General features: G+C 45.6%; 13 protein-coding genes across 13 annotated transcripts; 10 read left to right on the top strand and 3 right to left on the bottom strand.

Moving 5' to 3' along the window:
• Positions 1–2606: 2606 nt before the first annotated feature.
• On the top strand, positions 2607–2762 carry P175DRAFT_0428891 (uncharacterized protein; the record flags this gene model as incomplete). The annotated part of the gene is made up of 1 exon (XM_040893330.1): positions 2607–2762. A coding segment is annotated over one exon (156 nt), but the record flags the coding sequence as incomplete, so codon positions are not given.
• A 1437-nt stretch (positions 2763–4199) lies between these two features.
• P175DRAFT_0521313 (uncharacterized protein) lies at positions 4200–5164 on the top strand (the record flags this gene model as incomplete). Its single annotated transcript, XM_040899191.1, has 4 exons — positions 4200–4468; positions 4649–4665; positions 4873–5062; positions 5087–5164. The coding sequence occupies exons 1-4, from the start codon at positions 4442–4444 to the stop codon at positions 5162–5164; spliced, it is 312 nt and encodes a 103-aa protein (XP_040756954.1). The 5' UTR covers positions 4200–4441.
• Positions 5165–5188: 24 nt separating this feature from the next.
• On the bottom strand, positions 5189–6009 carry P175DRAFT_0554797 (uncharacterized protein). Its single transcript, XM_040900582.1, has 2 exons — positions 5960–6009; positions 5189–5899 (listed from the first exon to the last, which is right to left on the bottom strand). The coding sequence occupies exon 2, from the start codon at positions 5550–5552 to the stop codon at positions 5286–5288; it is 267 nt and encodes an 88-aa protein (XP_040756955.1). The 5' UTR covers positions 5553–5899; positions 5960–6009; the 3' UTR covers positions 5189–5285.
• Positions 6010–9663: 3654 nt separating this feature from the next.
• On the top strand, positions 9664–11450 carry P175DRAFT_084157 (uncharacterized protein). Its single transcript, XM_040901113.1, has 3 exons — positions 9664–9843; positions 9909–11246; positions 11295–11450. The coding sequence occupies exon 2, from the start codon at positions 9974–9976 to the stop codon at positions 11138–11140; it is 1167 nt and encodes a 388-aa protein (XP_040756956.1). The 5' UTR covers positions 9664–9843; positions 9909–9973; the 3' UTR covers positions 11141–11246; positions 11295–11450.
• Positions 11451–11477: 27 nt separating this feature from the next.
• Positions 11478–13221, top strand: P175DRAFT_0448379 (rRNA-processing protein LAS1). The gene is made up of 4 exons (XM_040894413.1): positions 11478–11729; positions 11819–11958; positions 12073–12606; positions 12706–13221. The coding sequence occupies exons 1-4, from the start codon at positions 11610–11612 to the stop codon at positions 13163–13165; spliced, it is 1254 nt and encodes a 417-aa protein (XP_040756957.1). The 5' UTR covers positions 11478–11609; the 3' UTR covers positions 13166–13221.
• Positions 13222–13456: 235 nt separating this feature from the next.
• Positions 13457–14880, top strand: P175DRAFT_0498673 (uncharacterized protein). Its single transcript, XM_040896557.1, has 9 exons — positions 13457–13539; positions 13609–13696; positions 13772–13843; positions 13918–13951; positions 14009–14216; positions 14290–14381; positions 14460–14594; positions 14647–14673; positions 14730–14880. The coding sequence occupies exons 1-9, from the start codon at positions 13515–13517 to the stop codon at positions 14811–14813; spliced, it is 765 nt and encodes a 254-aa protein (XP_040756958.1). The 5' UTR covers positions 13457–13514; the 3' UTR covers positions 14814–14880.
• A 644-nt stretch (positions 14881–15524) lies between these two features.
• P175DRAFT_0426867 (putative mitochondrial inner membrane protease subunit 1) lies at positions 15525–16196 on the top strand (the record flags this gene model as incomplete). Its single annotated transcript, XM_040893202.1, has 2 exons — positions 15525–15884; positions 16014–16196. 2 exons carry the CDS (start codon positions 15525–15527, stop codon positions 16194–16196), a joined length of 543 nt encoding a protein of 180 aa, XP_040756959.1.
• A 70-nt stretch (positions 16197–16266) lies between these two features.
• Positions 16267–17754, bottom strand: P175DRAFT_0498675 (mitochondrial 54S ribosomal protein mL38). Its single transcript, XM_040896558.1, has 2 exons — positions 17199–17754; positions 16267–17134 (listed from the first exon to the last, which is right to left on the bottom strand). The coding sequence occupies exons 1-2, from the start codon at positions 17731–17733 to the stop codon at positions 16410–16412; spliced, it is 1260 nt and encodes a 419-aa protein (XP_040756960.1). The 5' UTR covers positions 17734–17754; the 3' UTR covers positions 16267–16409.
• Positions 17755–17919: 165 nt separating this feature from the next.
• On the top strand, positions 17920–19163 carry P175DRAFT_0468928 (mitochondrial 54S ribosomal protein uL4m). Its single transcript, XM_040894983.1, has 2 exons — positions 17920–18069; positions 18147–19163. The coding sequence occupies exons 1-2, from the start codon at positions 17986–17988 to the stop codon at positions 18930–18932; spliced, it is 870 nt and encodes a 289-aa protein (XP_040756961.1). The 5' UTR covers positions 17920–17985; the 3' UTR covers positions 18933–19163.
• Positions 19164–19293: 130 nt separating this feature from the next.
• On the top strand, positions 19294–21204 carry P175DRAFT_0498677 (mitochondrial 37S ribosomal protein mS47). Its single transcript, XM_040896559.1, has 3 exons — positions 19294–19553; positions 19623–19784; positions 19860–21204. The coding sequence occupies exons 1-3, from the start codon at positions 19503–19505 to the stop codon at positions 21060–21062; spliced, it is 1416 nt and encodes a 471-aa protein (XP_040756962.1). The 5' UTR covers positions 19294–19502; the 3' UTR covers positions 21063–21204.
• A 333-nt stretch (positions 21205–21537) lies between these two features.
• Positions 21538–23524, top strand: P175DRAFT_0448399 (putative iron-regulated transporter). The gene is made up of 6 exons (XM_040894414.1): positions 21538–21877; positions 21956–22119; positions 22173–22212; positions 22286–22446; positions 22505–23053; positions 23109–23524. Exons 1-6 carry the CDS (start codon positions 21613–21615, stop codon positions 23337–23339), a joined length of 1410 nt encoding a protein of 469 aa, XP_040756963.1. The 5' UTR covers positions 21538–21612; the 3' UTR covers positions 23340–23524.
• A 71-nt stretch (positions 23525–23595) lies between these two features.
• P175DRAFT_0521320 (Zn(II)2Cys6 transcription factor) lies at positions 23596–25733 on the top strand. Its single transcript, XM_040899192.1, has 3 exons — positions 23596–23626; positions 23672–24535; positions 24623–25733. The coding sequence occupies exons 1-3, from the start codon at positions 23621–23623 to the stop codon at positions 25697–25699; spliced, it is 1947 nt and encodes a 648-aa protein (XP_040756964.1). The 5' UTR covers positions 23596–23620; the 3' UTR covers positions 25700–25733.
• A 39-nt stretch (positions 25734–25772) lies between these two features.
• Positions 25773–27922, bottom strand: P175DRAFT_0498680 (uncharacterized protein). The gene has a single exon (XM_040896560.1). It carries the CDS (start codon positions 27514–27516, stop codon positions 25846–25848), a length of 1671 nt encoding a protein of 556 aa, XP_040756965.1. The 5' UTR covers positions 27517–27922; the 3' UTR covers positions 25773–25845.
• Positions 27923–27965: the final 43 nt, after the last annotated feature.

Genomic DNA, 27965 nt, shown 5'->3' on the forward strand with positions numbered 1-27965 from the left:
TAGCTAGAATAATAGTAGAGGAGGAAAGTTACTAATTTAAACTAATAATCCTACCTGTTAACCTGGAGACCCCTAATAAGATTCTACTAACCTTTACTATAATTAACTCTAGAGTTAAAGGTAAATATTTTATAGATTATGATTAGGCTATAAATAACTAATTAGAGATACTACTATTAAAGAATTCTATCCTGCTAAGGGGATTTAATAGTACTCTAGTAAAGTTTAATAATATTACTTATTTTATTTATTTAATCTAAAGAATCTATAATTATACTAAAAAGAATATTATTTTTCTTATAATCTAACTTATATACTTTCTTATTATTCTTAGCTTGCCTTAATTAAAGACTTATAATCCTTAGATTAGATTTACTAATTATACTATTTTATTTAAAAACTCTTATTATAAGAAATACTATAATATGCCTTTAAAGCCTATAAAGATTTTAATATTATATAATATATTATTAAAAGCTTCTCCCTAATGCCTTGATTCCTGCCCTAAACCTTTAAAGAACTAAAATATTACTAGAGTCTTAATTACTACCTATACTATATATACCTGCTATAGATACTAGATATTTGCTACTACTATTACTAATATTAAAGTTACTCTAAATCCTATTACTATTACTAAATCTAAGCTGCAAGAGTAACTACCTCTTAAGTTTACTAAATTTTATAATATATTCTTACTAAAGGAGGCTAAGTACCTACTACCTTACTAATCTAATAATTATAAGATTAAATTACTACCTAGAAAAACCCTATCTTTTAGGAGCCTGTATAGCATGTCCTGAGATAAACTAAAAGTTCTAAAGAAATAAATTAAAAAGAACTTAAAAAAAGATTTTATTTACTCTAGTTTCTCCCTTGCTATATCTCCTATCCTATTTATAAAGAAACCTAGAGAAGGCCTATAATTCTATATAGACTACCAAGCCCTAAATATAATTATTATAAAAGATTATTACCTGCTATTACTAATAAAAGAGATACTAAATAATCTAAAAAGGATAAGATATTTCTTAAAAATTAATATTATCTCTACTTTTAATAATCTATAGATTAAGAAAGGATAAGAATATCTTATTATTTTCTAAATTTAGTTAAGCCTATTTAAATTCTTAATAATACTATTTAGGCTTACTAGAGTCCTAGTATTATTCTAGAGATTTATTAATAAAGTCCTATATAATTATCTAGATATCTTTTATATTATATATCTAGATAATATTCTAATTTATAGCTAAACCTATACTAAATATATTTATTATATCTAATAAGTTTTAGAATACCTATAAGTAGTAAGACTTTATATTAAATTTAATAAATATAAATTCTTCATGCGCGAGATAAAGTTCCTAAGATTAATTATAAGTAGAGATAGCTTCTAAATAAACCCTAATAAAGTAAAAATAATTACTAAGTAGGAAATACTAACCTATTTAATTAATATTTAAATCTTTATTAGCTTTAAGAACTTTTACTACTAATTTATTTATAATTTTTTAAAAATTATTAGACTATTAGTTAACCTAATTAAAAAGAATATTAACTTTAACTAGATACCTACTTACTAAAAAATATTTAAATAACTAAAAATTACTTTTATAAATACCTTAATACTAAAATCTTTTAATTAGTTAAAAAATATAATTCTAGAAACTAATATCTCTAATTATATATTTACTAGAGTACTATTATAATATAATAATAAAGATATATTATACCTTATTATATTTTTCTCTAAGAAATATTCTATAATAGAATATAATTATAAGATTTATAATAAAGAATTATTAGTTATTATTTATTACTTTAAAGAATAGTACCCTAAACTAGAAGAGATTCTATTACCTATAAAGGTTATTATAGACTACTAGAACCTAGAGTATTTTATATTAATTAAGCTACTAAATTATTAATAAGCCTACTAGTCTAAATTTTTATTAAAATTTAACTTCTAAATATATTATTACCCCAGGAAGTTAGGTGCTAAGCTTAATATACTAATTAGGAGGTTAGAGGATCTATTTAAGGAGGGGGATAAATAATTTCTTTACTAGAGCTAAACTATCCTAAAATCTAAAAACCTATTACCTGAGACTACTACTAATCTAAGACTAAATATTAATAGCTAATACTAAGTATACTTTACTAAATAACCTGTTACTAATAAACTAATCTCCCTGCTACTAATATTATAATTATTATTTAATAAAGCTTATCTATAAGATAAGAAGCTCTAGTCTATTCTAAATATCCTAAAGGATAATCTACTAAGATACCCTAATATTATACTAGCTAACTATAGACATATTAATCTATACTTAAGATATTAAGACTGACTTTATATACTTAACTATAATAAGATAAAAGCTAAAATACTAAGACTCTATTATAAAAATCCTATTACTAGATATTCTAGAAGAACTAAAATATATAAACTAATATTATATAAATACTTCTAGCCCAGGATCTATAAGTATATTAATTAATAGGTCTAGAATTATTACCTTTACTACTAAATTATCTCTTCCTAAGAAGTAAAGTAAGGAGTACTAAGACCTCTACTAATTCTTAAATATGCCTAGTAAGATATAAGCATAGACTTTATTATATATTTATTATTAAATAATAGTTATAATACTATCCTAGTTATAATTAATTATTTAATAAAGATAAAGTACTTCCTTCCCTATACTAGAATAATTAATACTAAAGAGGTAGCTAATCTATTCCTTAAATATATTTAGAAGCTCTATAATATCCCTAAAATAATTATATTAAATTATAGAATCTAGTTTATTACTACTTTCTAAAAATACCTAATATTTTACTTAAAGATTTATAACCTACTATTTACTACTTATTATTTTAAGACTAATAGCTAAATTAAATATATTAATACTATTTTAGAATAATACTTGCAAGTATATATATTATACTTATAAGATAATTAGTCTAAATAGCTATTAATAATTAAGTTTATTACTAACTCTATCTACTCCAAGTTTATAGGAGTATTACTATTTATGGCTAACTATAAATTTTACCTAATATTAAGATTTAAACTAAGCTATCCTACTATCTATCTTACTAAGAAAGATATTAAGAAGTTTGCTAATACTATATACAAGATTTATAAGTTTATTTATATTAAGATTCTATCTACTCAAGCCTGTTATAAAGTACAAGCTAACTATTAAAGATAACCTACATATTACTATACTATAGGGCAAGAAGTCTAGCTAGATACCTGTAATATCTAAATACTCTGCCTATAGAAGAAATTAGACTAGAAGAATTTTAGGCTATATTATATTAAGAAGATTATTAGCCTACATACTTATAAACTTAAATTACTTAAAAATATAAGAATTTATCTTATATTTAATATATCTTTACTCTGCCCTACTACTAATAATCTTCTACTTAATTAATATCCTAATCTGCTACTATCTATTAAAGTAGAAGAATTAGAAGAATAGGAAGTTAAGGAAGTTCTTAATTTCTAATAAGTTTATTAAGGCTATAGTAAACTTAAGCTATAATATATTATTAAGTAGATTAAATATAATAAGCTAATTAAAGAGCCTGTTAAATATTTAGAAAATACCTACTAATTAGTAAATAATTACTACTTTTATTATCCTAAGAAACCCTAGCTGATTCCTCCCTAGTTTTAATAGAGCTTGACTCTAAGGAGGGGGGTACTATTATAGTGCAAAGCCATAGTACCTATCTAGTTAGATTCTACCTTAACTATCCGCCCTTATTCCTATATTTAAGCCATGTTGTCCTTAATCCTGTTATAGCTCTTCAAGCTACGTCCTGTCTATTACCTGATACCTACTGTTCTGCTGTTCTGTCTGGTTAGCTCCTAGTCAATGAATATCTGAATCCGACTCTGCCCCCTGACATATGGTATACTTTTTATGGTATATTATAGTAGAATATATATCTAGTTATTACTAGTATTACTAGCCCTACTAGTAATTACTAATAAAATTAGAAGTTCTAGTTATTACTAGTAATATCTAGTAGGGCTAGAACCTCTAGTTATAATTAATAAAAATAAATATATATTAATCTTTTCTAATAATCTATATCTTTTATCTAGATAATAGTAATTAGAGATTTTAATAATTACTAGATATTACTAGTAATAACTAGAATTTCTAATTTTATTAGTAGTTACTAGTAATTACTAGAACTTCTAGTTATAATTAATAAAAATAAATATATACTAATCTTTTCTAGTAATCTATATCTTATTATCTAGATAATAGTAACTAAAGATTCTAGTAATTATCATGGCGTGCACTAGGTGTACTGGTGCTAAGGCAATGATTGCTAGAGTATATAAGGTGGGATTTGGGCAGATCAGACATTAGGTCTGATCATAGTGACCTTTTAGTCTAATAGTTTAGACATGTTGCCTGAATCACATGCTCTTATAGTAATTACTAGTAACTACTAATAAAATTAGAAATTCTAGTAATTACTAGTAACTACTAATAAAATTAGAAATTCTAGTTATTACTAGTAACTACTAATAAAATTAGAAATTCTAGTAATTACTAGTAATTATTAATAAGATTAGTTCTTTTTTAAAACTAATTATAATAATCTAATCTAGATATATATTTTACTTAAGTAAGTACTAGTCTTGACTAGTCTTGACTAGTCAAGACTAGAAATAATATACTGTATTATACCATGAAAAGTATACTATACCAAATCTTGTCTCGCCAGGTGGTATTTTACCACTTGAATTGGGCATGACTGGTCATAACCAGTACTACCAGATAGGTGATTTTGAATCCCGCAGCTTTATAGAATATATTACTAACTTACTACTAGTATTGTCACGTATGGTAATGGAATTTGGTCATTACCAGTCCTACCTGGTCCCAACTCGTCAAATTTGGTAGCCACCTGGCGACCTGGCGACCTGGCGAGCCGCAACCTCCTACCTACTCCAGTTAGTGAGCTGGCAAATTACTCTGTAGGGAAAGCAAGCCTAAGCATTGAATCCATCCCTACTTCGGTAGTAAGTACTTTTACCACGGAGCAGGCAGGCAGGCGGATTCGGGATCTCAATTTCAAGGAGCAAGGCGGACCAACTTCTGCCATGTCACATTTGTTTCTCTGATTCTTTTCTTTCTTTCTTTCTTTCTTTTTTTTTTTTTTTTTTTCTTTCTCTTTATTTCTATGGAGAGAGTTGCTAGCTAACTAGTTAATAGTCCTGGAAATATCATTCAATAGCAAATAAATCATATGGTAGCACACATGTGATAATTTGATTGCTTGGTTGCTTCAAGGCATATCAGATCCAAACTTTTTGGTTTCACCATAGAAAGATAACTATAGAGAAGCCGGGCTGATGACATGCCACTAAGGTAAGCCAAGTTGATTAGCGCCAATATTGTCTTTCTTTTCTTTCGAAATTTTCTTCCCCCTCCTTCTGTATTATTTTCTTTTATATTTCGAATTCGGGTTGATGGTGGGCGCTCGGGCCTAACCATGGTTTGATAAATCATCCTTGGGAATCCATGGAGCTGGGCCTGGAGTAAAATAGATTAAATACTGTTCAAATTTTTCTTCTTTTCTTTTCTTTTCTTTTCTTTTCTTTTCTTTTCTTTTCTTTTCTTTTCTTTTCTTTTCTTTTTAGTCTACCTTGTTGCCAGACCTAAGTACGGAGTATAGTTGCTCTTGTCTCGGACGGTGCGACCGCCATTTGCTGTCATCTTACGGGGTTGGTTAACCGCGCGGGGCTATGGTTTCCAGGGCTAGTTTGGCTGAGCCACCCCGACAATACTCTCACTTGGTACGGAAATGTCGTCGTTGGGAACTCGTATGGATGCTCTGGGTGGCTTGGGACTCGAATCTACTTAGGTAGGTAGTCAGTCTCTTCGACCAAATTTTTAGTAGTTTCTTTTTTAATTACAAGCGGAGCAGTAGTTGTAACCATACTCCGCAGACATAGTCGGAATTCATCTTGGGAAGTGGTCAAGGAAAGAATCGAACCTTGCACGAGATAACTAACGACTCCTGAGTCCTCTGTAGTCTGTACCTACTGACCTACCTAGAGTAGGAATAGTGGCACAGGTAATATGAAAAGGAGTATGGATATTCAGTGCCATGAAGCAACACGCATGCTTTGTTGTCTCTCGTATGCAAACGGAGCGAAGCGCCCTCTCTTTGTTGGAAACGATCGGCGCAATAATGGATGGTCAGCAATCCTCAGCTAAAGGGGAGTGAGGTACTTCAACAAGGTTCCAAGTTCCAACCCTTCCTAGGTACTCGTAAAGTGCTCCGTTCACAGGCTGGGCTTCTCTAAAAAGGTTCCGTCCGCGAGCGACAGAGAGGTATCCCCACTTGGGACCAAAGAACTAGGGGCTAAAGGGAGCCCATGTACCAATGGTATGTCTGATTCCAAGGTTAGCTCACCCTACTTACTCTGACTCCCTGAATTCTAGTCCTGTACGGAGTCCTCGGTAGAATGTAGTAGCCTGACTAGACTGCTGGAGGCGGTTAGACTGACTTTCGTATCTTCGCCCCAGGGATACTGTCGGCAGAAAGGGGAAAAAAAAAAAAAAAGAAAGAAAAAAGGATCCACCATCTATGTATTACTTGGACTCTGTTGTTAAAAGAAATGACTCTGAGTCTGACTCGACCCCTGACCTTCTGGAATTTTTGTTCGTCTCTTTTTCTCTGTCTCTTCCCCCCTTTGGTGGAGCTGGGCCCCGCGCATGCGTTCCCGCCGGTTCTCCTCCTGTAATCTCCGGCTTCTGATTTGTAGGACAGCCGGGCGATGATCTCAATTGTCCGATTAGTCGATTCGATGATGTCGATTACATCGTGTCAAGGTCGCACGGAAGTTTTTTATTCTATTCTATTTTATTTTATTTGGTCTCTCTTTTTTTTTTTTTTTTTCTCGACTTTGGTAGAAACGGCGGTGCCAAGAACAAGAGGCAGGTTAAGAAACTGGGGTTTGCTTACGCTCTCGGTATAGGAGTTGTTAGTTGTAACAATTTGTGTACTCCGTAATGGTGTGATGAGCAGAGTGATAGGCAGAAGAGAGTGTCGACGATCTGATCACATTTGAACCGTTGTCAGTTGTAAACCTTCTTCCTGTGGCTTCTTTTTCTGAGCCGATCCTTTCAGCTAGTTCAGGCGGGCGCGAACTAACTAACTGTCCTTTAACTAAGAGGTAGCACTCTGAGTAAGTACTCTGTAGGTCGCTTCCTGCAGTTCTTCTTTAGGACTGAGGTGCTCCAGATGAAAAGGGGGGCTTGTGTTGAACACTCCAGATATGCATGTCACCTGTCCTACTTGGGCACTGCAAATGCCAAGTAGGAGCAGTGATGATGATGATAGTGAGGCCGGAGTACATATGTTGTCCCCTCCAGGACGCAGCTAGACGAGTCACAGTCTCCCCCTTCTAAATCCTAGACTGGTACCTTGAAATCAATTAGTTTGGCTCCAACCCGATGACAGGGTGCATAGTCAAGCTGAGGATGATCGAGGGATATCTTCAAAATTCTGTCCGAATGCACCCTGCACCCCCCCACTCTGCAGGCAGGAAGAGCTTTTGGAGTCTGAGCGGATTTGGTGTCTTGTCTTGGTTCTGGTTTTCATCCTCACAAGTCCCAACTTAGAAGCGCGGTAGAAAATTGTGTTTGTAGCCGATGTTTCCGTTTATTATTTTTCTTTAGTCCCAGTTTGGTGTCTGGTGACATTTAGTTAGAGTCTTAGACAAGGGAAAGATTGGGAGGGGCTCCACAGAAGGAAGATTAGGTAGTTAGGGTAGTCGATAGAGAAACCCCCCTCCTTGGTCAATAAATTATTGTTATTATATCCGATACAACTAATGGATCTAGAAGTCTGAGAGTGAGTGGGAATGGTGGTGGTGTGCAAGATGTGAAATCGTGGTTCCTGCCATACCCAGCAAATAATACTGAATCAATATCAGATAGAGATGGGTTTATCAATGATCACATCATTTCCTTTTAGGCCAAGAAAGAGAAAGAATCATGGTCGGCTCATGATTAAATTAGATTAAGCTATTTTATTATTATATTATATTATTTTTAAATCCCTTCAACTGGGACTAGACCCCGAGGATTCCTGCCATTCTTCAATCAGTCATGATAACGGACCTGGACCCGATGTTGGATTAGCAAAGACTTAACAGTGACAAACAAATTACTCTTACCATTGAAAGGAAGTCTAAGCGTGTCTCTAACTCCAACCTTGTCGTCGATGCGCCCGACCATCGTGAAGGAGCTGGCTGGACTGTGGACACTTTAGACTTTACGAGGCTGATAGGATGGGAAGGAATGGGGCGGAGGCAATGTATCCTGTGGTAACCCTGGTCAGTAGGGAGTAGTAACCTTTGGAGTCTTGATTGAAGTGAGAGGAGATTATTATTATTTGTAACCCTTGCGTAACGGCGATGTGACGGGTTGGAAACGGTGAACTTGTGGGGACAAGAACGGAACTTGAAGGGAGAAGAGTTGAAGGAGGGGTTGAAGGGATTCATTTTTTACCTGAGCTCAGTAATTATACAGTACAACTGGTTACCTACCGAGTACTGAATTCGAGGCCTCTTTCTTTCCGTATTAAGTAATAAGTCCCTATAGTACTCAAGAGGTAACTTTTAGGTATGCTTGTACGGCTAACGAAGTAGTTGCCTAATCGGGAATGCCTCTTTTTATGTCCAAGTTGTTGGTATCTTATTCTAGGTATATCAATAGGGGAAATAGGAAGATCCTCCATCCCATTCATTCCTTAATGTAAACCACCGAAACTGATCACGGGTGTCTAATCTCTCCTTCCGCGGTCAGGATCCAGTACGGTATAATACAGATGATACATGGACAAAATAGTCTCAGAGTTGGGGCTCACACGGGCCATACGGTAGGGGAAGTTTACTTTGCTGTTAGTTTCGGCATATCCCAGACTACTTCAAGTTCTCCAATCAACATTTCGAATCCTGGAGTGGAGTCAGTCCCATCGTCGTGTGGCACTGGCATGGCCCTCTACGGAGTAGGCTCCATCTGAATCATTTCCTCTGAAATCATCACCATGATTATCATCATCATCATTTTTTATTTTATTTTATTTTAATTATGATTTTTCTTCCCTTCCTTCGCCCCTTCCTTCCCGAGTCGTTCATGTACTAGTCTCATTTCGTAGTGTCAATGTTGGTGTCATCCCCAACATGTGCCTTTCATCCACTCAGCTTCCCTTCATATGGGATCGTGGAGCTGGGGCGGTAGATCAAGAAATGCGCCCATCCCATGTCCATGGACAAGGTCTCTCCCATACGTTCCACATTTTCATGTTTTTGTCTTTTTTTTTTTTTTTCTTTTGTCTTTTTTTTTTTTTTTTACATTTATAATTTAATTTATTTTAATTTCTGCTGAACTATGACTGGGGTGTATCCAGTGATTATCTTCCGAATTCTCCTACGACGATCTGGCCCAATTACTTACCCAGGAACTGGGTCTGCTACCTCCTTAGTATCTAGTACTCCGTAGTAGTGCTACTGCTACTACTTGACCACGATTCAGTTCGTACGTAACTTTGTATGGAACTGCCAGTCTTCGTACCTTGCCTCAGCGCCTCGCCTGATGACCCTCCACAATCCACCCCCCTGTGTCATCTTTGAATGATCAGTCTTGAACCCCAATCTTAGTCGGAGATCCTTTGCATATTCCTGCAGTCACCCATGGATCCGATCCGCTTTTGATATTTCATATAATAAACCCTCCTTTCCTTTCCTGCCACTGCTCTGGTTCTGCTTTCCCTCTTTTTGATAACTATGTATATCTACACCATCGCACGCTTTCCACCACACCACAACTGATCCTCGTCTCCTCCCGAACTAGCCTTCGTCACCTACAGGGCTTTCTCTGTTCCCCTTTCCCCTCTCTTATCACGACTGTCTTCCCCAATGGCCGACTGTTGGCAACCTGAGGCCGCCTTCCAGGGCCCTCAGTGGATGCAAAACAACCAAACATGTGTACGCCCATCGACTTTTCGTGACCTGATGTATGCGTTTCCGAAACCAAGGCAGACTGGCCGCATCACCAAACCTCGAAGCGCCGGCAATAGTCCTTCTTCTGCTGGCAGGCGAAGGACATCCACTATGCCTTACAGCTCGCCGATGTACCAGCAGCTTTCAGCCCAAGAGTACCAAACTGCTTTGAATGCTGCCCTCCTGGCCTCCACATTGGAAAGGGGTAGACGGGCTCGACCGATTAGCTGGCATCCGGTATCTAGAGAACCCGAATACATAACGCCGCAATACTATCCACCTTGCACAACCACCACGCACGGTCTCCCTGTCATGCAGATCTGTCCCTCTCAACAACTGCAGACAACACCTCCCCCTTGTAGCAATGAGGGTATGATGCAGGCATTTGTTCCCTCAGAAATTCACATGCCGCAGCAAGCGTTTCCCATCACCACCACGCAACCCCAGCTGCCCATGCAAGATATGTCTTTCTTGCAAGTGGATAATTCGCAAGCCGAAGGGGTTTCTTGGGAGGGCCCCGCATCTGGCTTCCCTGCCTTTGTACAGCCGACCTCCGAAGACTGGGCGTTCGACATGATGTCGATGCATCAGAGCATTCCCTCTGTTGGTGCCCCGGGCTCTCACTACGAAAGCGTGTCATCCAGTGGACATTTGACTGAACCGTCCACCCCCGACTTTCTTCCCATTCAACAATTCGGTGATGCTTCTGATTCCCAGTCTGTACCGGTGTTAGGGAAGCAAAAGCATGAGGATGAACTCGTTGGAATGGGACTTTACACCGATCCGGACACTTTCCTGGAAGGCTCCCTGAACGGGCTTAATGGCAAGGGACTAAAATTAGAAGAGACCTTCACCCCATCCTCTGACGATGAAGGGGATGATAATGATGCGGAAGGCGACCAAGACGAGCCAAACGAGATGCACGCTCCACAGAAGCAGCCGACTAAGCCCGCGGAGAGTATGATGCACAAGTCATTTTTCTTTGACGATGGAGATGACTTCCAGCAACGCTCTATAGCTGAATCGCGACATTCCTTCAACATAGGAGCCACTTGCATGAATTATGGATATGGATGGGTTTGACTTAGCTGATAAGGTGTATTCTTTGTGTTATTTCCTTTATTTTTTATCTTTACCTATTCGCATAGCGCGGAGTTTTGACCTTTTTTTTTTTTTTTTTTTTTTTTTTGTTTATCATGGCACAGCATTAGCATACAAAGCAAGGGATACCCAGGAGTGGTGGTTTGAAATGGATTGTGTTATTATTTTAAAGAATTGTATGAGAAGAGTTTTTATTTTATCGAACCAATGAATGCCGCGAAGGCTACATTATTAGGTCAACCTTTTTTCCACTCGAGGTTCGTCATGTAAAGATTAAGGGGATGAAGCAGTTGGAACTTGGAACCTTAGGTGCCCCGGCGGCAGAGGGAAGAAAAAGCCTCGGCTGGAAAAACTATTCCCCGATCATAAAATTCACCAACTCATGACAAAGTGCAAGTATGAGATGTCCAACTCCTTTTCGAGACAAGAATAGCAGTAGCACGAAGCAGAAATGGCAAAAGTCATTTTCACGCCGTGGAAACGGCACTCCGAGCTGCTCGCTGTGCGACGCCAATTCTACCCTTCCCCAGACTACGACGGGGCCGACATGCGCTCGCAAGCCTGCGCAACTGTACGTGAAAGCCTGCCTGCCTGCCTGCCTGCCTGCTTTCCTTGACTAGATGCATCAATCCGTTGGTCATAACTGACTGGAATCTCAAGGTGGGCGCCTGGAAGTTACGAGGCAACCTGCCACACCCGGTTGAAGCGACGGCTCTCCTGACCGATGCGATTTTGCATGACGATGCGCTGAAAAACTCGGTGTTTTCGATTCGCGCAACCTATGCTGCTGCTTTTTGTCGGTAGGTTTTGCTTCCCTCTGTATCCTCCCCGCCCCTTGGGGAGATGAGGAGGAGGAGGAGGAGAAGAAGAAGAAGAAGAAGAAGAAGAAAAGCAGTCCCTGATCAAAATTCTAGATTCGTAACTGGCCTCGTCGACTCCAAACTCCACGGCCAGCGGAGAACCATGTTCCAAAGAGCGTTGGATCTAGGGCTCCCTGCCTCCTTTGTTGAGCTGCGCCACGAAGCCACGCATCGCGAGTTGCCGTCGCTGACTGTGTTACGGAACTCGACGCTGCGTTCCCTGGAGTGGTTGTGGGATTACTACTGGGTGAAGACGGAGCATGGGCCTGCGGCTTTGTCTGCGCCGCTTCGTCTTCGTTCGGTCTCTTCTGGAGCTGGGGCGGAAGCCGAGGGCGTTGAGGATGGAGATGAAAGCGACAGTGCTGGGTGTGCGAGTGCAACGGTGTCGGGTTTGCGGGCTTTCTTGGATCAGGCTGTTCAGGGTGGAGAGGACGTAGAGCCGCCGCGCAAGAAGAGGAAAGTGCGGCAGCAGCATTTGTCTGCTGTTGGAGCGGAGTTGGTGTCGGTTTGTAAGAGGTCTAGGGGGGCGACTGCGGCGTTGGTTAGGGTTATGTTGCGGGATTCGATCCTGGTTCCTAAGGGACGGAGGTACGCTTATCTCTCTCTCTCTCTCTCTCTCTCTCTCTCTCTCTTTTAGCTGTGTTTATTTCTATTGAGAAAGGGGTTTTCTGACTTTGGCTTCGTTAGATTGGGAGATTCTATGGCCGATGATCTTGCAAAATGGGACTCGCTTCTCCAGATGATTGCCGAGGGGTATCCGGGTTTCCTGGTTACTTTGACGGAGAGGATGATCGATGAGTTGGCGTTCACAGGCTCGTCGGATCCGAAGAGCGATCCCTACTGCGAAGGTGTCTATATATGGCTGGACCATATACTCCGGTCGTCGCAGTGGGGTGCCAGGCGGCAGGTTCTATCTTATTCTTACATTCTGGCTGCTTGCAAGAGTAGCTCGAACCATTGGACGACTCTCCTTGGGCGAAATATCGATCGACAGGATGATGGTCTGCTAGCCGCGATTTCTGAGAAGAGGACTGCTCTCCCCCAGGCGCCATCGTCTACGGATGAAGATGAGGATTTGGCGGCATTAAGTAAATTCGGATGGGAAACAGCGGATGCGTGGGATAGTCGGCCTTTGGGCGTGGTATAGCCTACTTTTCTTGTATACATATATACACACTACTTTAATGATAGATGGTTATTTTTCTCATTCGCAAGAGTGTGGTCCTTAGGTATACATCCGTAAAGGGCATACATAGTGTACGCCACACGCCACACGTGGCTAATGCACATAATCTCACGAACCTATGAGGTAATCCCCCTTAGTACTCCAGCTGTTCCATCACTAACCAACAAGAGGCTGCTCTACTCATACGACTTTTAATTCCCCGCATGGGCTTTTGCATCGAGCATAATCGTCCATGAGCTTCGCAAGAGCGTTCCGATCATTCACTGCAGTTTGCCCTGTCAGAGCCTCTCCCTTACCACATTCTAGAGCCATGCATATCCAGTCGATTCCTATGTGTATGCCCCGACCTCTTTGTCCCTCCAGCAGTGAGGCTAGGTTGTTGTTTGCAGCTGACAGCCAGACAGGGACCGGAAAAGGCAATAACTATGCCTACCTGGTGACAGATGAGTCGACAAAGCAGTCGGTCATTATTGACCCTGCTAACCCGCCCGAGTAAGTTTGTCTTGTGATGAGATCTAGGTGGCACGGCACACGGGGGAGAAAGAAAGCTAGCTGATTGTTGTGTAGAGTTGTCCCCGAATTGGAGGCTCAGACTAAAGCCGGGAAGATCACTCTGGCTGCTATCGTGAATACGCATCAGTATGTCGTGCCTATGATCCCTCTGTCATTACGGGTGGAATTGATTCGAGCATGGAGAGAGCTAACCAGCAAAGCCACTGGGACCACGCCGGCGGAAATGACGAACTGGTGAGCTCCAACCCATTAGCTACTGCCCATTAAGAGGCATGGAACTGACGGATCCAGCTCAAAACATTCAATGTTCCCATCATCGGAGGGAAACAGTGCCAGTCGGTTACTCAGACCCCAGCCCATGGCGAGGTATTCAAGATTGGAGACCGCATTTCCGTGACGGCCTTGCACACGCCTTGCCATACGCAGGATAGCATCTGCTATTTTATGCAAGATGGTGACGACAAGGCTGTTTTCACCGGTGATACGCTGTTCATTGCTGGTATGTTTTTTGTATTATTTTCCCTGCAATCTTTGCGTCTCGGATAGAAACACAGCTGACTTGGTTGGGCTAGGATGTGGACGATTCTTCGAAGGTACTGCACCGGAGATGCATAAGGCGTTGAATGAAACATTGGCTTCTCTCCCGGATGATACAAAGGTTTATGTATGTTTTTGGTTTCTTTCTTTTTTTTTTTTTTTTTGGGTACAAGTGTCAAGGAGACGAGGAGACTAACAGCACCAGCCTGGTCATGAATATACAAAGGGCAATGTGAAATTTTGCCTTACTGTCTCGCAGTCCGAGGCTATTAAGAAGCTGGAGGCATTCGCTGAGCAGAATCGGGAAACGCAGGGCAAATTCACAATTGGTGACGAGAAGGTAGGTCACCCGAAACTCTACGGTATAATGGCCAAGGCTAATGTTTGGGTAGCTTCATAATGTGTTCATGCGAGTCAATGTAAGTAGCTTTCTACCGGCGAACGCACCACCCCCGATACTAATGTGCGCGATTAGGACCCCGAGATTCAGAAGAAGACGGGCAAGACGGACCCAGTACAGGTGATGGCAGCTTTGCGCGAGATGAAGAATGCCATGTAATTACTGACCAAGAAGAAAAATCCAATAATTATCAATTGAGTCAATTCCAAACTATCTAATTTTGCATATGAATGTTTCCCGTCGTTACCACCCAGCCTCCCATTCCCATAGTTAAATGGGGTCCAAGCCGGGCTATCGTTCAGGGATCCCTAACCAAATAATTGGCAGGGGGGGGATTCATCTTGCTTCTCTGTCCACACTCACGCGTTCTGGTGGTTTATTTCGGCAACGGTGAGCTCTAGCTAATTTAGAAGCGGCTGAAGGATTCAGATGATGATTAGGTTATACATGGATGCAATGCTTGAGTGCGAGGAGAGGTGGAATGAGATGCAACATTAAGCACCGACTTTCTCTCTCTCAAAGCATGATACCGAGCTCGTCACTCCATAGTCCATGAGCATTGATATAATTGTTGTAGTTTGATACCTTCTGGGGATAAGAGAAAGAAGAGGAAGAAGAAGAAGAAGAAAGAAAATTTCGCCCACAAAAGTTCGCTTTTAATTCAGCCAGCACGTGACGTCCCAGCTCCACTTCCCTAACAGCTTGGAATGTAACACTAGTTATTGTAACTACAGAGTACCGACAGATTACAGAGCTCTAGTAAACTAACTAACTAACTAACTACAACCCCAGACGAAGAAAGAATCCCACCCCTTTTCCATTTACATATATATTTACATCCATAAAACAGAAAAGGGGTAAAATGCCATCATGGAGAACCTCCTCCGCCAAATCCTAAAACGCACCACCGCGCGCACCGTCTTCCGAACCACCCTGAACGGCCTCGGCCTGTTCTGCGCCTGCACGTTTATCTGGGAACACCTGGTCACCGTGCAACTCAGCGAGGGGCCCTCGATGTACCCGACCTTCAACCCGCGGGGAGACTACCTGTTGATTTCGCGGGTGCACCGATGCGGCAGGGGCATTGCGGTCGGGGACGTGGTGCGGTTCTACCACCCTACGTTTCTGGGCGTGCATGGGGCCAAGCGGGTGATTGGGATGCCCGGGGATTTTGTCTGTCGGGATTTGGCATTTAGTGTGGATGTTGGGAAGGGGGGGGAGATGATTCAGGTTTGGTTCTCTTTTTTTCTTTTCTTTTCTTTTCTTTTTTTTTTTTTTTTTTTTTTTTACTTATACTTGGGGAGGGGAGGGGGGTATTATTTGGCCTGGTTGTGATGTGCTAATGGGTTCTCCGTGTAGGTTCCTGAAGGTCATGTTTATCTTGCGGGCGATAACCTTCCGTGGTCGAGGGATTCGAGGAATTACGGGCCCATACCTATGGCGTTGGTCAATGGGAAGATTATTGCGAGGGTTTGGCCGCCGTCGAAGATGCAGTGGGTGGAAAATACGCTACAACCGGCGCAGGATGTCTCGCAGGAGTAATGTTTGCTTTTGGCAGTGTATATTCTACGTTTTTTTTTTTTCGGGTTCAAATATGCATGGCCTGGAGTTTGGAGTTGGAGGAATTTTGGAATATATTCATACATATCGGTTGTACAGTACATATCTAGGGGGGGAAAAAAAAAAGCAAATAATGATAGAGCAGGAACACGGGGAGACAACTATGAGTAATAGGTGATAGTGTACTCGAAAGAATTACCGGAAAGTGGACGGGTTTCTTCTCTTGTAAGGGAGAGGCTCGACTCTCTTGCGTCGGAGCTCCATGTCCGCTTCCGGGAAGCCGATTTGCTTCATGACTTCTAGTGTTGTGTCGTCCCAGACGGTTCGGAATAGGTGCGCTCCAATGGGCTTCAGGTGGTACCGTGCTTGCAGCGTACGAAGAAGCGCGTCGTCGCGGTTAGATTCGCGGCCCTTGATGGCAGCAAAATCCAGCGGCTGAGAGTCCTTCTGCTCCAGGATGAAGATTGACAATCGGTGGTAGGGGCTGCCCTTCTGAGCAACAGGAGGCAGCCAGGGAAGGACCACCTGCGAATCCGCTGACAGCTGGGAGAGGTCAACCTTGGTGTTGATCGCCGAGATGGGAATGTTCACGGCGAGGTAGTGTGTCTGATAGTCGTAGCTGTCTGCCTCGACGTTGGGAACATCCGAATCGACAACAGCAATCGTCACCAACTTCTCTCCACCTTCGAATAATTGTATGTCCAGCTTGGGGGCGGTGCTGCTGGCCTGCGAGTTGACGAACTCTCCAGGCTGCACGAGCTTTCTGCCAAAGTAGAGCTTGGTGTCGACGATAGGATCGCAGTGAGGAAGAACGTCAGGGATCACTTTCATTTGGGTAATTCGTTGGACCAGGATTTTGCGGCGGTAATCCCTCCATTTCTGATCCGCCAGGTAACGGTAAATGGGTTTGCTCATGTCGCCTAAATACATTCGCAATAACTCAGCCTCGACGTAAAGAAGACAGAAAAGAAGACAGGATCTTACCCATTCCATCCTCAAACTTCTTCTTAACAAGAGGATCATTGATGTCCGCCAGGACTGTGAGCTTCTCTAGGTGAAGCTCCAGTGCGCGTAGTCGGGACTTGGTGCCTTGTTGCATCAGTTGGTCCTGTGGGAGCGACTGAATCCTAGCAATCTTTTCACTAGTCGCGGTTATTTCCTCCAGCTTCTCGTCCCGATCTCCAAGTAAAACTTTCCGTGCCTCCTGGAAGCATTGGTAAGGCAGCTGCTCGAACGGTAGATTCGGCGAATCCTGGAGCGCGGCACGACGTCGACGAGATCCCACCGGCGCAATACCTTGTCGTATCAATCTGCGCTCCAACCGAGGACTTGTTACGAGTGTAGGATCTGGCGCTTTATAGAACGGTTGGCTCTTTGTTTCCGCTTGAGCCTCCTCCCGGACAACAGCGGTGGTCTGGAAAGCCCGCGTCGACTGCAGCTGGACGGCGGAAAGGCCCCTCAAAGATGATTTCTGGAGACATTGCAGAAGAGGCCTTGAGGCCCGCTCACAATGGGCCATGTTTGCCGGGGGGGGGGGGGGAACTGGGAGAACTGGGGATAGAGAGATGGAGGGAAAGACAGTTAGTGCTGGGGAGATCTTCTCTGGCCGGCAACTTTTTTTTCCTGGTTGATTTCTTGGCCAAGCCTCACCACTTCACTAGTGCCCAAATCTACCGCCTCGACCGAACTTTTACTCTTCTCTCTCTCTTCTACCAGTGAAATAATAATAAAATTAAAATTACAACTCCTTCAATCGTCAGTCAGTCTCACTATGGCTGGAGGAAACGCCTTTGGCACCCTTAGGTGGCTTTCTCGTAGCTCGCGAGGTCTTTTTGCCGGGGCTGAGACTACCACGGTATGATCCCTTTTCCCTCACTTGGTGTCTCGCAATGTACATGAGAATGAGGACCGGATAGACTGACGGCCATATAGCAGCGATGCCTTGCCAAACCATTATCCCGATCGTTGAGCACAGAGGCCTCGACAGCCGCCAGCGAGAATCTTACACGAGAAGCCCCCCAATCGCCGTGGAATCAGCCAGTCCTGGCGACCACCTACTCCTTCCCTTCCATGGAGCCCATTCGGTTCGTCGAATACCCTCGTAATCACCTCATGATGCCACTACGGAAGGATATCCTACACAGAGCCGTTGTCTACGAAGGCGACATGACCCGACAAGGCACAGCAAGCACAAAATGGAGGGACGATGTACATGGAAGCGGCCGGAAGCTGTACGCTCAGAAGGGAACCGGTCGGGCACGTGCGGGTGATAAGAAGTCACCTATCCGCAGGGGTGGTGGTGTGGCCTTTGGTCCCCATCCGCGCGACTTTTCGTCCGGACTTCCTCAGAAGGTATACGACCAAGCCTGGCGAACTGCCCTCAGCTACCGGTATCGACGAGGGCAGCTGATCATCATTGACAACGAGATTGATATTCCCAGTGATGCGACTCCGCACTTGATCAAGGAGATTTTCAAGGTGAACCGCTGGGGACGGGAGTTTGGCCGCTCGACGCTCATTACAGACCGACCGCAGGAGGAATTATTTGACACGGTGCGCCAAGTGGGAGAACATGCCAAAATCCTCGACCGTCTAGATGTGGATGTCAAGGATCTCTTGGAAACTGGACGATTGATTGTGGAGAAGGCGGCTTTGGACCGTATTCTGGCTCAGCACTCGCGGGATCTGAAGCACCAGCCGGCGAAGGCGTTGTATTAAGGGGGATTGGGTAGCTTGCTTCGTCTTTTCCCAGCCCATGTGGCCTGGATATATGTACCAATAGATCTATTTCTAACATTTCTGTATGAATGATTCCTTTGAGCATTATATTTGATTCTCTGTCCTGCCGTGCCGTCGTATGTAGGCCAGGTCCTCCCTCTATGAACGACTTTGCTTTATGATTTATTCTTTTTATTAATTAGCATGAGATAGCTGGCAATTTAAATCTCTAAATCTATCATTTACTCCCCTCCTCCACTCGTCGAGGTTGTTGATTTATCCTCGGCCATTCTCGCTCTCCTTCGGCGCGGAAACAAAGCAGGGAAAAAAACTTCCGAGGTCGAAAACCTTCGCCCAACTTGCGGAGTTCAAACCGACCTTTTCGACGACGACGATTACTATTGATTGACTCCAACCAGTCTTATTTATTCCTGATCGCTTCCCCTCCATATCCATCTTCTTTCCTTTCCTTTCCTTTCCTTTCCTTTCCTCGCACCGATGTTACTTCGTCACAGTTTGTCTCGATCAACGCCGTCGAGCTGGGTCTCGCGGATATCGCCTGCAATAGCCATGCCTCTTCGCGCTAAGGTGACCAACCCAGCGTTTGGAATGGCTTCCAAGGTTCGAATCATGATCTTCTACCTGGCGCTGTAGGTGGTTAGCTGCGTGAAACTGATCGAGCGTGCTTAGATGTCGACTGCCTCAGAGCTCCCCAAAGAACTCCCCGGAGACGAAGCCGACGATGTCCTCTTCAACAGTCTGTATGGAGTGCGATTGGTGGAACTGAACCGACCGAAGAAGCTCAATTCCCTGAATGGCTCGATGGCCCGGAAGATCCTCCCCCGGCTGAAGGTTAGAGAAAGCTCTTTGGCATAATAATATCTGGATTGCGGGCTGTACTAAGCATTGAACTACACGTCTATCTAGGAGTGGGAAAGATCTCAACTAGCCAATGTGATTATGCTGTCTGGAGCTGGTTCCAAGGCTCTTTGTGCGGGTGGGGATGTGGCTGCGTTGGCGCTGCAGAATGAACAGGGCGCTGAAGGGCAACAACGCTCGACCGATTTCTTCGGACTGGAATACAAGTTGGATCACGTTATTGCGACATACCCGAAACCATTTATCTCGGTTATGGACGGCATCACCATGGGCGGAGGGGTTGGACTCAGCGTCCATGCCCCTTTCCGTATCGCTACTGAACGCACCGTGTTTGCCATGCCTGAGACGACCATTGGCTTCTTCCCTGATGTCGGCGGCTCCTTCTTTCTCCCACGTCTCGATGGAGAGATCGGTACATATCTGGCATTGACGTCGGAGCGTCTGCAGGGTGTTCAGGCGCTCTACACCGGCATCGCCACACACTACTTCCATTCCAGCGCTCTGGGCAACCTGACGGCTCGTCTGTCGGAGCTGGTTTTCCGGGACCGCGCTTCTCTCCCCGAGCAGCTGGATCTCGTCAACCGCACGATGGCCGAGTTTTCCACCGGTCTTCCTTCCCTCCAGGAGGAGCCCATGCAGCTCGCCGGTAGCCTGCGCAAGGCGATTGACCGGTGCTTCGGACATGACACCGTGGAGGGAATCATCAAAGCACTGGAGCAGGAGACAGAGCAGAAGAAGTGGGCACAGAAGACCCTCGAGACGCTGTCTATCCGGTCCCCCACCTCTCTGAAGGTGACCCTTCGCCAGCTGCGTCTTGGTCGCAAGTGGTCCATCTCAGAGACATTCCAACGCGAACATCACATTGCCGCCCGCTTCATGCGTCACCCTGACTTCGTTGAGGGCGTCAAGGCGCGCCTTGTGTCGAAGCCTGCTCGCCAGGCTGAGTGGCAGCCCGCCACGTTGGGTGAAGTTGCCGACGAGCAGGTTAGTGAGTTCTTCAACATCCCCGAAGGCGAGACACGGATGTCGCTGTTGAGCGAGGGTGACTACGAGGCCTACCCGCACGCACGCTTCGGACTCCCCAGCGAAAAGGAGATTGAGAAATTTGTCCGGGCCGGCTCGGAGTCCCAGAAGCAGATCGTCGATGAATTCGTGGCCAAATGGGGCAATAAGGATGGTGTGAAAGAGAAGGTCGCTGAAGTTTTGGCTCGACGAACCACGAAAACCCCCGAGGGCCTGCAATGGAATTAGATTGAGTTAGGGATTCATTGTTTGATTTTGTAGAGCTGTCTGTATATTTACCTATTTCTATTTTTTTAGGGGTACGCCAATTGATTTTACTGGACCACACCACCTGCTGTATTATTACTCGTCTCTCTCTCTCTCTCTAAATATATACCTATATATAAGTTTCAATTTCTTCTCTTCCGTAGTCGCTTGAGTGAGGATCCGCCACTATTCCGGAATGTACGAGACACGAGGATATTTTATATATTACCTCTACGGTGTATAACTTTCCTCCTTCGATAACTATATACTAGTATACAGTCGAACCAGCCAATTAAAAGGAGAAAAGGATAGCTTTTTGGTTCTATAAAAGACTAATAACTACCTACCTTGGTAGTTAGTTAGTCGGCTTGAGGCCGGATGTCGGCTACCAGTGCGGGATTTTTTTTTTTTTTTTTTTTTTTCTTTCTCTTCAAGAAAATTCTAACGCCATTGTGTATAAATTCCTACGAAATTGGACAGTGAGGATATAAACAATCTATGCACCTTCATTCTAGTCGTTGTTATTTTCAGTATGGAAAGCGAATCATTTGCGGACGATGACTCTCGTCCAAGCCGCGTATTGCCTCGTCTCTACACCTCTCACTTCTTATCAACATGGAACTCGCGTATGTTTGAATTCGGGGCCGTCGTGTTCCTGGCCTCGATTTTCCCGGATACATTGCTCTTTGCTTCGCTTTATGCACTCATCCGATCTTTATCGGCTGTGTTGTTATCCTCATGGTTAGGGTCTCTCGTTGACCGAATGGACCGCTTGGTAGCAATTCGGCATTCGATCAGTACGTCCATCTGTCTTTCTGCCATACATGCCGGATTCAATATGGTTGCTGACGAGAAAACAAAAAAAAAAAAAACAGTTTGGCAACGTATCCCGGTTGCAGTGTCGTGTGTCTTCCTGGCAGTCCTGTTGATACCCCAACCGGAGCACTGGGAATGGGGCCTGTTCGTTGGACTGGTTCTGCTAGCAGGCGTTGAGAAACTGGCCTCGATAGTGAATACGGTGTCGGTGGAACGAGATTGGGTATGTCGGAGAACGTATTCTGATCCCTTTGATGGCTTGTCTGACTTCCCAAGGCCATCGTAATCTCGGATGCTTTGCACATTCCCAGAGAAGGTTTGCTCTCTCTCTCTCTCTCTCTCTCTCTCTCTTGTGTCTATGATTCAAACCCCATCTCATATGGTTATAGATTTGAATGCATCTATGAGGAGAATTGATCTCTTCTGCAAGCTGGTTGCCCCCGTTGCGGTCTCTTTGATGGATGGCTTGCTCTCCACCAAGGTCGCAATTTGGACCGTCTTGGGGGTGAATGTTGCGGGCGTGCTCGTGGAGTATTTTGCAATTGCTCAGGTAATAACTTATCCTTTGTTCTCAAACCAAAATCTAGGGCTAATCCGTTTTCTTGCAGGTATATTATTCAGTTCCCGAACTGGTTCGAACTCCGGAGAGGGTCACCTGTCAGGACGAGGAGGAGGCCGTCGTCGTCGTCGTCGTCGTCGCAGAGGACCGTCGCCCTCTGATCAGGAAAGACTCCCAGACTATCCAGAAGACTACCTCTCCCTGGCGGATGTACGTCCGCCAACCGGTGTTTTTAGCCTCCTTCTCCTTGAGTCTCTTGTATCTGACTGTTCTCTCGTTCGGACCGACGATGATTACTTACTTGCTCCATACTGGCTTCACCTCGCTGGAGGTGAGTGGCATGCGAATTGCTGCTGTGCTAGCAGAAATATCTGGAACCTGGGCGGCTCCTTTCCTGATGGACAGAATTGGGCCTATCCGATCTGGCCTGTGGTTCTTGAACTGGCAGTTCTGTAGCTTAGCTGCGGCTGTGGCTGCCTTTGCCGTCTTGAACCGTAGCTCTCCCCAGTTTGTCGCGGGAGCCTTGGTCGCTGGTGTTACTCTCAGCCGGATGGGGCTCTGGGGATTCGATCTGTCTGTACAGTTTCTCATTCAAGAGGTAAGCATGCCGAACAAATATCCTCAACGCGCTTGGATCTGACTTGTATATGTAGGGTATCGCAGCAGACTATCGAGCCCAATTTTCGGCCACCGAGATGGCGCTACAGAGTATTTTTGAAATGATTTCATTTGCGACAACGATTATATTCTCCCACCCCGAACAGTTTAAGTATCCGGTGTATATTAGTTATGGGGCTATTGGGACTGCTGCCGTGTGTTTTGCAGCGTACGTCCGGCGAGAGCGGGGACACTTGCTGCATACATCCAAATGCATGGGTGGTTAAACAAAACAAAAAAAAGAACTTGGAACTGATATAGATATAAGAGACCTTTTCTACTGCTGCAAATTTCTATGTGATCTTGTATATAGTCTGAATCACCTCAAGTCTGCATACAGAATCGTGATGCGGGGTATACCGTCCCCGCAATAAATGACTGTTATCACACCATTGAACCCATGATACTTGATATTTCAGCAGCTTCCACACACACACACACACACTCTCTCTCTCTCTCTCTCTCTCTCCCCCCCCCCCCCCAACTAGACAACTGCACTGACCCGAGTATGGAGGTATGGCTATACCCCCTTCCAACGCGTAGTCTCTAACTCATCCAGATCCCCCCCAAAGCTCGGGGTCCAGGCCGGTCAGGACCCCGTCGTCGTACCGGGTGTCTCACATGCAGGGCTCGCAAAGTCCGCTGCGACGAGGTCAAACCAACCTGTGCCAATTGCACTCGCCTGCGGTTGCAATGTATCTACAGGAGCGTGATCATCCCCGGGATCGGTTCTCGCTCTCCCCAGAGCCCTCGCGAAACTGGAGCAGCGTCCGACCTCAGCTTGCTCTCGCAACTGACTCCTATCCCTCCACAGCAGCCTCCCAGGACTCATACGATTCCGCCAGCTTCTGGCTCCTCCGGTGCTGTGGAGTTCCCGGTCCCGTTCGATATGCTCAGTTTTATCGGTGAGATCAATTCCGACTTTCAGCAAAAGCATCTCGATCTCACGCATGATGGAGCAATGGCGCCTTCTCCAGTAGTGCAGGCTAATGACGGGCTATTCCACGACGAGCGCCAGATGACGTGGGGTCCCCGGGAACTGGGAGACGGGGGCAATATACCCGAGTCGGAGTCGTCCCCCAGGACGGCGACTTCAGCGGGAGGGACTGTGTGGGAAGAGCGACTGCTTGAGCATTTTCGGGAAAGTCAACCGCCGCCGACGATCTTTGGGCCCGTTGATCTGGAGTGGAAATATGTGAGGGATATCATAGCCGTGCAGTCGGGGATCTGTCGGATGCTGTTACCGGCTATTTATTGCTATTCCGATATACATAAGGCGTTTGTTGAAGGGAGGCGATGGAAGCTGGCGCAGACCTATCATCACCAAGCGAGTACAGAGATACAGTCATGTTTGTTTGGGGAGGTGAGCGAGCCGGTGTTAAGGAGGGCGTTTACTGGCGTGCTATTGCTTATGCTAGCTGAGGTACTTGACTTGACCCTTATTTTTCTTTTTTTTCTTTTTTCTTTTTATCGTTCTCCTACGTGAGTCTTTACTGACAGAAGTACATAGCTCCTCTCCCCTGACGGATGGCGTCCACCAACTTCCTACCTCCATACAGCTTATCTCCTCCTCCAGCGCTTCCACCCCCGCACTCGATCATGGACCGGCTTTTCCCGTCTCATAATATCCTGGGTCTCACTCCTCGACATCAAGGCCCTTGTCGCCGGCCGCGATGGTGACCCTCTCAGCGAACTAGGCAACCTCACCGAACCAGAGACCCTTACTACATGTACCGCAACCGCCGCAACGCTTCCGCACCAGCAACAACCCAAGGACGACAACGCCAACCCCGAAGACGAAAATACAGACACGCTCCTCCTCCTCCTCCTCCTCCCCACACAGCCCAGCTACCTAATCTACAACGCCATTGTGGGCCCCGCTTTCCACTTCTTCCTCCAGGCGCAACAAGTCACCCGGCGCATCGTCTGTATCGATCTGCACCACCGCACGCGCGGCACGGTCAGCGACGAATTCGAAGTCCTCCAAATCGCCCACCAAGTCGGCGCAGACCTCGAAACCCTATGGAACCGCCGCCCGAAAGTCCTCGACATCTACGAACGCCCCGACGCCCTGTTGGACACTCTCGCTCCCCATCTCGCCGTCACCATCTGCCGCACCTTCCGCCAGTACGTGGCGGGATTCCTCGCCCTCTTTGTGTATCTGCACCGCGTAGCGTTTGCGATCTACCCGCGCACCGACCGGGTCTACCGCGCCGTGGACCAGATCATCCAGTTGGCGCGGGTTGAGGCCCATCGAGACCAGCATGTCCCGGCTAGCTTTGTGTGGCCGTTGTTTATTGCGGGCTTGGAGGGATCCATGGAACAACGAACGTTTATCGTCCACGAGATACAGCGCATGGCGGCCTTGGAGGAGGCCGTCGGTGTCAGCGTGAGCCCCAATGCCACTTCAAATGGGACGCCTGGCTCTGAGCTAGGAATCGGCGGCACCGCCGCTCGCCACCCCAACGCAACGAAGGCGTTGGTGTTGCTGGAGGAGATGACCCGGCGACAGGATACTTCGCACACCTGGGCGGATTCGCGATGTGTGCGACGAGAGCTGTTTGCTGATTTTTTTGTGATGATATAATATAATATAATAATAATAATACCCTTATAATGAGCACTTAATGAAGTAAGTAGGGGGATCGAATATATATATATATATATTCTTTTTTTTTTTTTCCAAATTTATATATACAAAGATTTAGCAAGCAGAAAATGAAAAGAGGAAAGTTAAAACTGCTTCACTACCCGCTGGAACCGTGGTGGATTCCGCATATACTTCTCCGGTTCATCGCGCGCGCCCTTCTTCCAATAATCGTACTCCATCCAAGCATTCTCGGGCATCTGGGCCTCGGTGGCTTCCAGAAACTCACCAAGGTCGGGGTTTAGCGGGATCACACCGGTTTCAACCACATACTGGTCCCACAGCTTCAGCAGCTGTTCCAACCGCTCCGGATTCTTCTCCGACAGGTCATGCACCTCTCCTGGGTCCTCGGCTAGATTGTACAACTGCCAGCGCTCAGGACCCTTCGGTTTCGGGATATACACGATCTTCCAGTCGCCGAAGCGCAGCGCGGCCCGTCCGCAGGTTTCCCAACCCTGGATGAAATCCTTTGCGTGGATGCGTTCCGCCTCCCCCCTGGCCCAGGGGTAAAAACTCTTCCCGCGCATGGAGACGACTTCGCGGCCGCGGTAGGTAGGCGCTGGATGCGTCGCGCCGGCCATGTCCAGGATCGAGGGCGCCAGGTCCATGACGGTTGCGAATTGGTGGGTGATTGCTCCGCCCGTGGCATTCGGCCCGGCGAACGAAGCCGGGAAGCGAGCGAGGAAAGGCACGCGCACGCCTCCCTCCGTGGTGTAGGCCTTGTATAGGCGCGACGGCGCGGTGGCGGCCTGTGCCCAGCGCGGACCGTACCAGATGAACGAGTCGCCGTTGCCGAGGTTCTCCAGGCTGTTGTCGTAGTATTTCAGGAGGTGCGGGATGACGCCGCTCTGGACGAGCGGGTAAGCCTCGTAGGCGGCGCCCTCGGCGCCGTTGTCCGACATGAAGCAGACGAAGGTGTTGTCGAGCTCGTCGATGGAGGCGAGGTAGTCGACAACCTTGCCGACGTTGGCGTCGATGCACTCGACCATTCCGGCGAAGACTTCCATCGCGCGACAGGAAAGTTTCTTTTCGTCCGGCGTGAGAGTCTCCCAGGGCTTGTTGTTGCCTTCCCCTTCGTCGACTACGACCGGGTGCGGTTCGACGTCGGCGCGGACCATGCCGAGGGCCTTGAGGCGTTCCAGGCGCGTGAGGCGCAGGGCGTCGGGCCCGTCATCGTACACACCGCGGTAGTGGTCGATGTACTCGCGCGGGGCTTGGAGGGGCCAATGCGGCGCTGTGAAGGGTAAGTAGGCGAAGAAGGGCTTCTCCTCGCCCGTGGCTTGCTTGTTCTTGTGCCAGTCGGCTAGGTACGCGCGCATTTGTTCGCCGTATCCGTCGGACGAGTACCAGCCGTCGGGAAGCTTGCGGATGTACTTGTCGTCTTCCATGTGGAGGGCGATGCAGCTCGCCTCAAGGAAGGTCGGGGTCTCATCATGGTCCTGGAGCTGTGGTTCGAAGGCATAGTGGTTTGAGCAAGCGGGGAGATGGGCCAGGGAACGGTCGAAGCCACGCTTATGAGGGGAGCGTTCGGGGGTCAGTCCCAGATGCCATTTGCCCGACATGAGGGTGTGGTAGCCTGCGTCACGCAGAATCTCAGGAAGGGCGACCACACGCTCATTAAGATATCCTTCGTAGCCTGGCATGCCCCGCTGCGGAGCCGTGTCCGTGCTCGAGCCTTTAGGACCATTCTGTCCTGAGATATTGGTCCATTCGATCAGGTTGCCCAGACCGGCGATATGGTGATCAGTACCGGTCATGATCATGGCGCGGGTGGGACTATCATTGTTATTTTTGCCTTTCTTTCTGGTTCAATTCTTTACTCCAATTACGTCTCAAGTGTCAGAACGTACGAGCAAGCAGCAGCAGCATGGAAATCGGTGAATCGCACGCCTTGTTGAGCTAGACGGTCTATGTTGGGCGTATGGATTTCACTGCCAAAGCAGCCTATATCGGAGAAACCCAGATCATCGGCGACGATGACGAGGAAATTGGGGCGTTTGGCCATTGCTTACGGCGATTTTCGAGACAGAGAATAGGATGAGTGGAAGCAGGGGAGAAAGAGGCGAAGCTGCAGCTGGAGCTATATGTATAGTACTCGACCTTGGGCATCGATCGTCTATCGGCTGTCGGGTAATCCACCCAAAAGATAGGGATTTGGGAGGAAGAAAGCACTGGCACTCATGTACTCCATAATAAATAAAGATAT

This window comes from Aspergillus ochraceoroseus (assembly GCF_002846915.1).
Source record: "Aspergillus ochraceoroseus IBT 24754 chromosome Unknown P175scaffold_1, whole genome shotgun sequence".
NCBI classification, from domain to species: domain Eukaryota; kingdom Fungi; phylum Ascomycota; class Eurotiomycetes; order Eurotiales; family Aspergillaceae; genus Aspergillus; species Aspergillus ochraceoroseus.

What these genes read in the sequence shown, in the direction of transcription:
- P175DRAFT_0554797 (XM_040900582.1), bottom strand. Translation starts at nt 5,552, where the DNA reads ATGATTTATCAAACCATGGTTAGGCCCGAGCGCCCACCATCAACCCGA.
- P175DRAFT_084157 (XM_040901113.1), top strand. Translation starts at nt 9,974, where the DNA reads ATGGCCGACTGTTGGCAACCTGAGGCCGCCTTCCAGGGCCCTCAGTGG.
- P175DRAFT_0448379 (XM_040894413.1), top strand. Translation starts at nt 11,610, where the DNA reads ATGGCAAAAGTCATTTTCACGCCGTGGAAACGGCACTCCGAGCTGCTC. An exon ending in TATGCTGCTGCTTTTTGTCG is followed by an intron (nt 11,959 to 12,072) that starts GTAGGTTTTGCT and finishes TCAAAATTCTAG; the next exon opens with ATTCGTAACTGGCCTCGTCG. An exon ending in CTGGTTCCTAAGGGACGGAG is followed by an intron (nt 12,607 to 12,705) that starts GTACGCTTATCT and finishes TGGCTTCGTTAG; the next exon opens with ATTGGGAGATTCTATGGCCG.
- P175DRAFT_0498673 (XM_040896557.1), top strand. Translation starts at nt 13,515, where the DNA reads ATGCATATCCAGTCGATTCCTATGT. An exon ending in TATCCAGTCGATTCCTATGT is followed by an intron (nt 13,540 to 13,608) that starts GTATGCCCCGAC and finishes ACAGCCAGACAG; the next exon opens with GGACCGGAAAAGGCAATAAC. An exon ending in TCACAATTGGTGACGAGAAG is followed by an intron (nt 14,595 to 14,646) that starts GTAGGTCACCCG and finishes ATGTTTGGGTAG; the next exon opens with CTTCATAATGTGTTCATGCG.
- P175DRAFT_0498675 (XM_040896558.1), bottom strand. Translation starts at nt 17,733, where the DNA reads ATGGCCCATTGTGAGCGGGCCTCAAGGCCTCTTCTGCAATGTCTCCAG. An exon ending in GAAGTTTGAGGATGGAATGG is followed by an intron (nt 17,135 to 17,198) that starts GTAAGATCCTGT and finishes GAATGTATTTAG; the next exon opens with GCGACATGAGCAAACCCATT.
- P175DRAFT_0468928 (XM_040894983.1), top strand. Translation starts at nt 17,986, where the DNA reads ATGGCTGGAGGAAACGCCTTTGGCACCCTTAGGTGGCTTTCTCGTAGC. An exon ending in CCGGGGCTGAGACTACCACG is followed by an intron (nt 18,070 to 18,146) that starts GTATGATCCCTT and finishes ACGGCCATATAG; the next exon opens with CAGCGATGCCTTGCCAAACC.
- P175DRAFT_0498677 (XM_040896559.1), top strand. Translation starts at nt 19,503, where the DNA reads ATGCCTCTTCGCGCTAAGGTGACCAACCCAGCGTTTGGAATGGCTTCC. An exon ending in CGTTTGGAATGGCTTCCAAG is followed by an intron (nt 19,554 to 19,622) that starts GTTCGAATCATG and finishes GAGCGTGCTTAG; the next exon opens with ATGTCGACTGCCTCAGAGCT. An exon ending in AGATCCTCCCCCGGCTGAAG is followed by an intron (nt 19,785 to 19,859) that starts GTTAGAGAAAGC and finishes ACGTCTATCTAG; the next exon opens with GAGTGGGAAAGATCTCAACT.
- P175DRAFT_0448399 (XM_040894414.1), top strand. Translation starts at nt 21,613, where the DNA reads ATGGAAAGCGAATCATTTGCGGACGATGACTCTCGTCCAAGCCGCGTA. An exon ending in AGCAATTCGGCATTCGATCA is followed by an intron (nt 21,878 to 21,955) that starts GTACGTCCATCT and finishes AAAAAAAAACAG; the next exon opens with TTTGGCAACGTATCCCGGTT. An exon ending in TGTCGGTGGAACGAGATTGG is followed by an intron (nt 22,120 to 22,172) that starts GTATGTCGGAGA and finishes TGACTTCCCAAG; the next exon opens with GCCATCGTAATCTCGGATGC.
- P175DRAFT_0521320 (XM_040899192.1), top strand. An exon ending in TATTGCTTATGCTAGCTGAG is followed by an intron (nt 24,536 to 24,622) that starts GTACTTGACTTG and finishes AGAAGTACATAG; the next exon opens with CTCCTCTCCCCTGACGGATG.
- P175DRAFT_0498680 (XM_040896560.1), bottom strand. Translation starts at nt 27,516, where the DNA reads ATGACCGGTACTGATCACCATATCGCCGGTCTGGGCAACCTGATCGAA.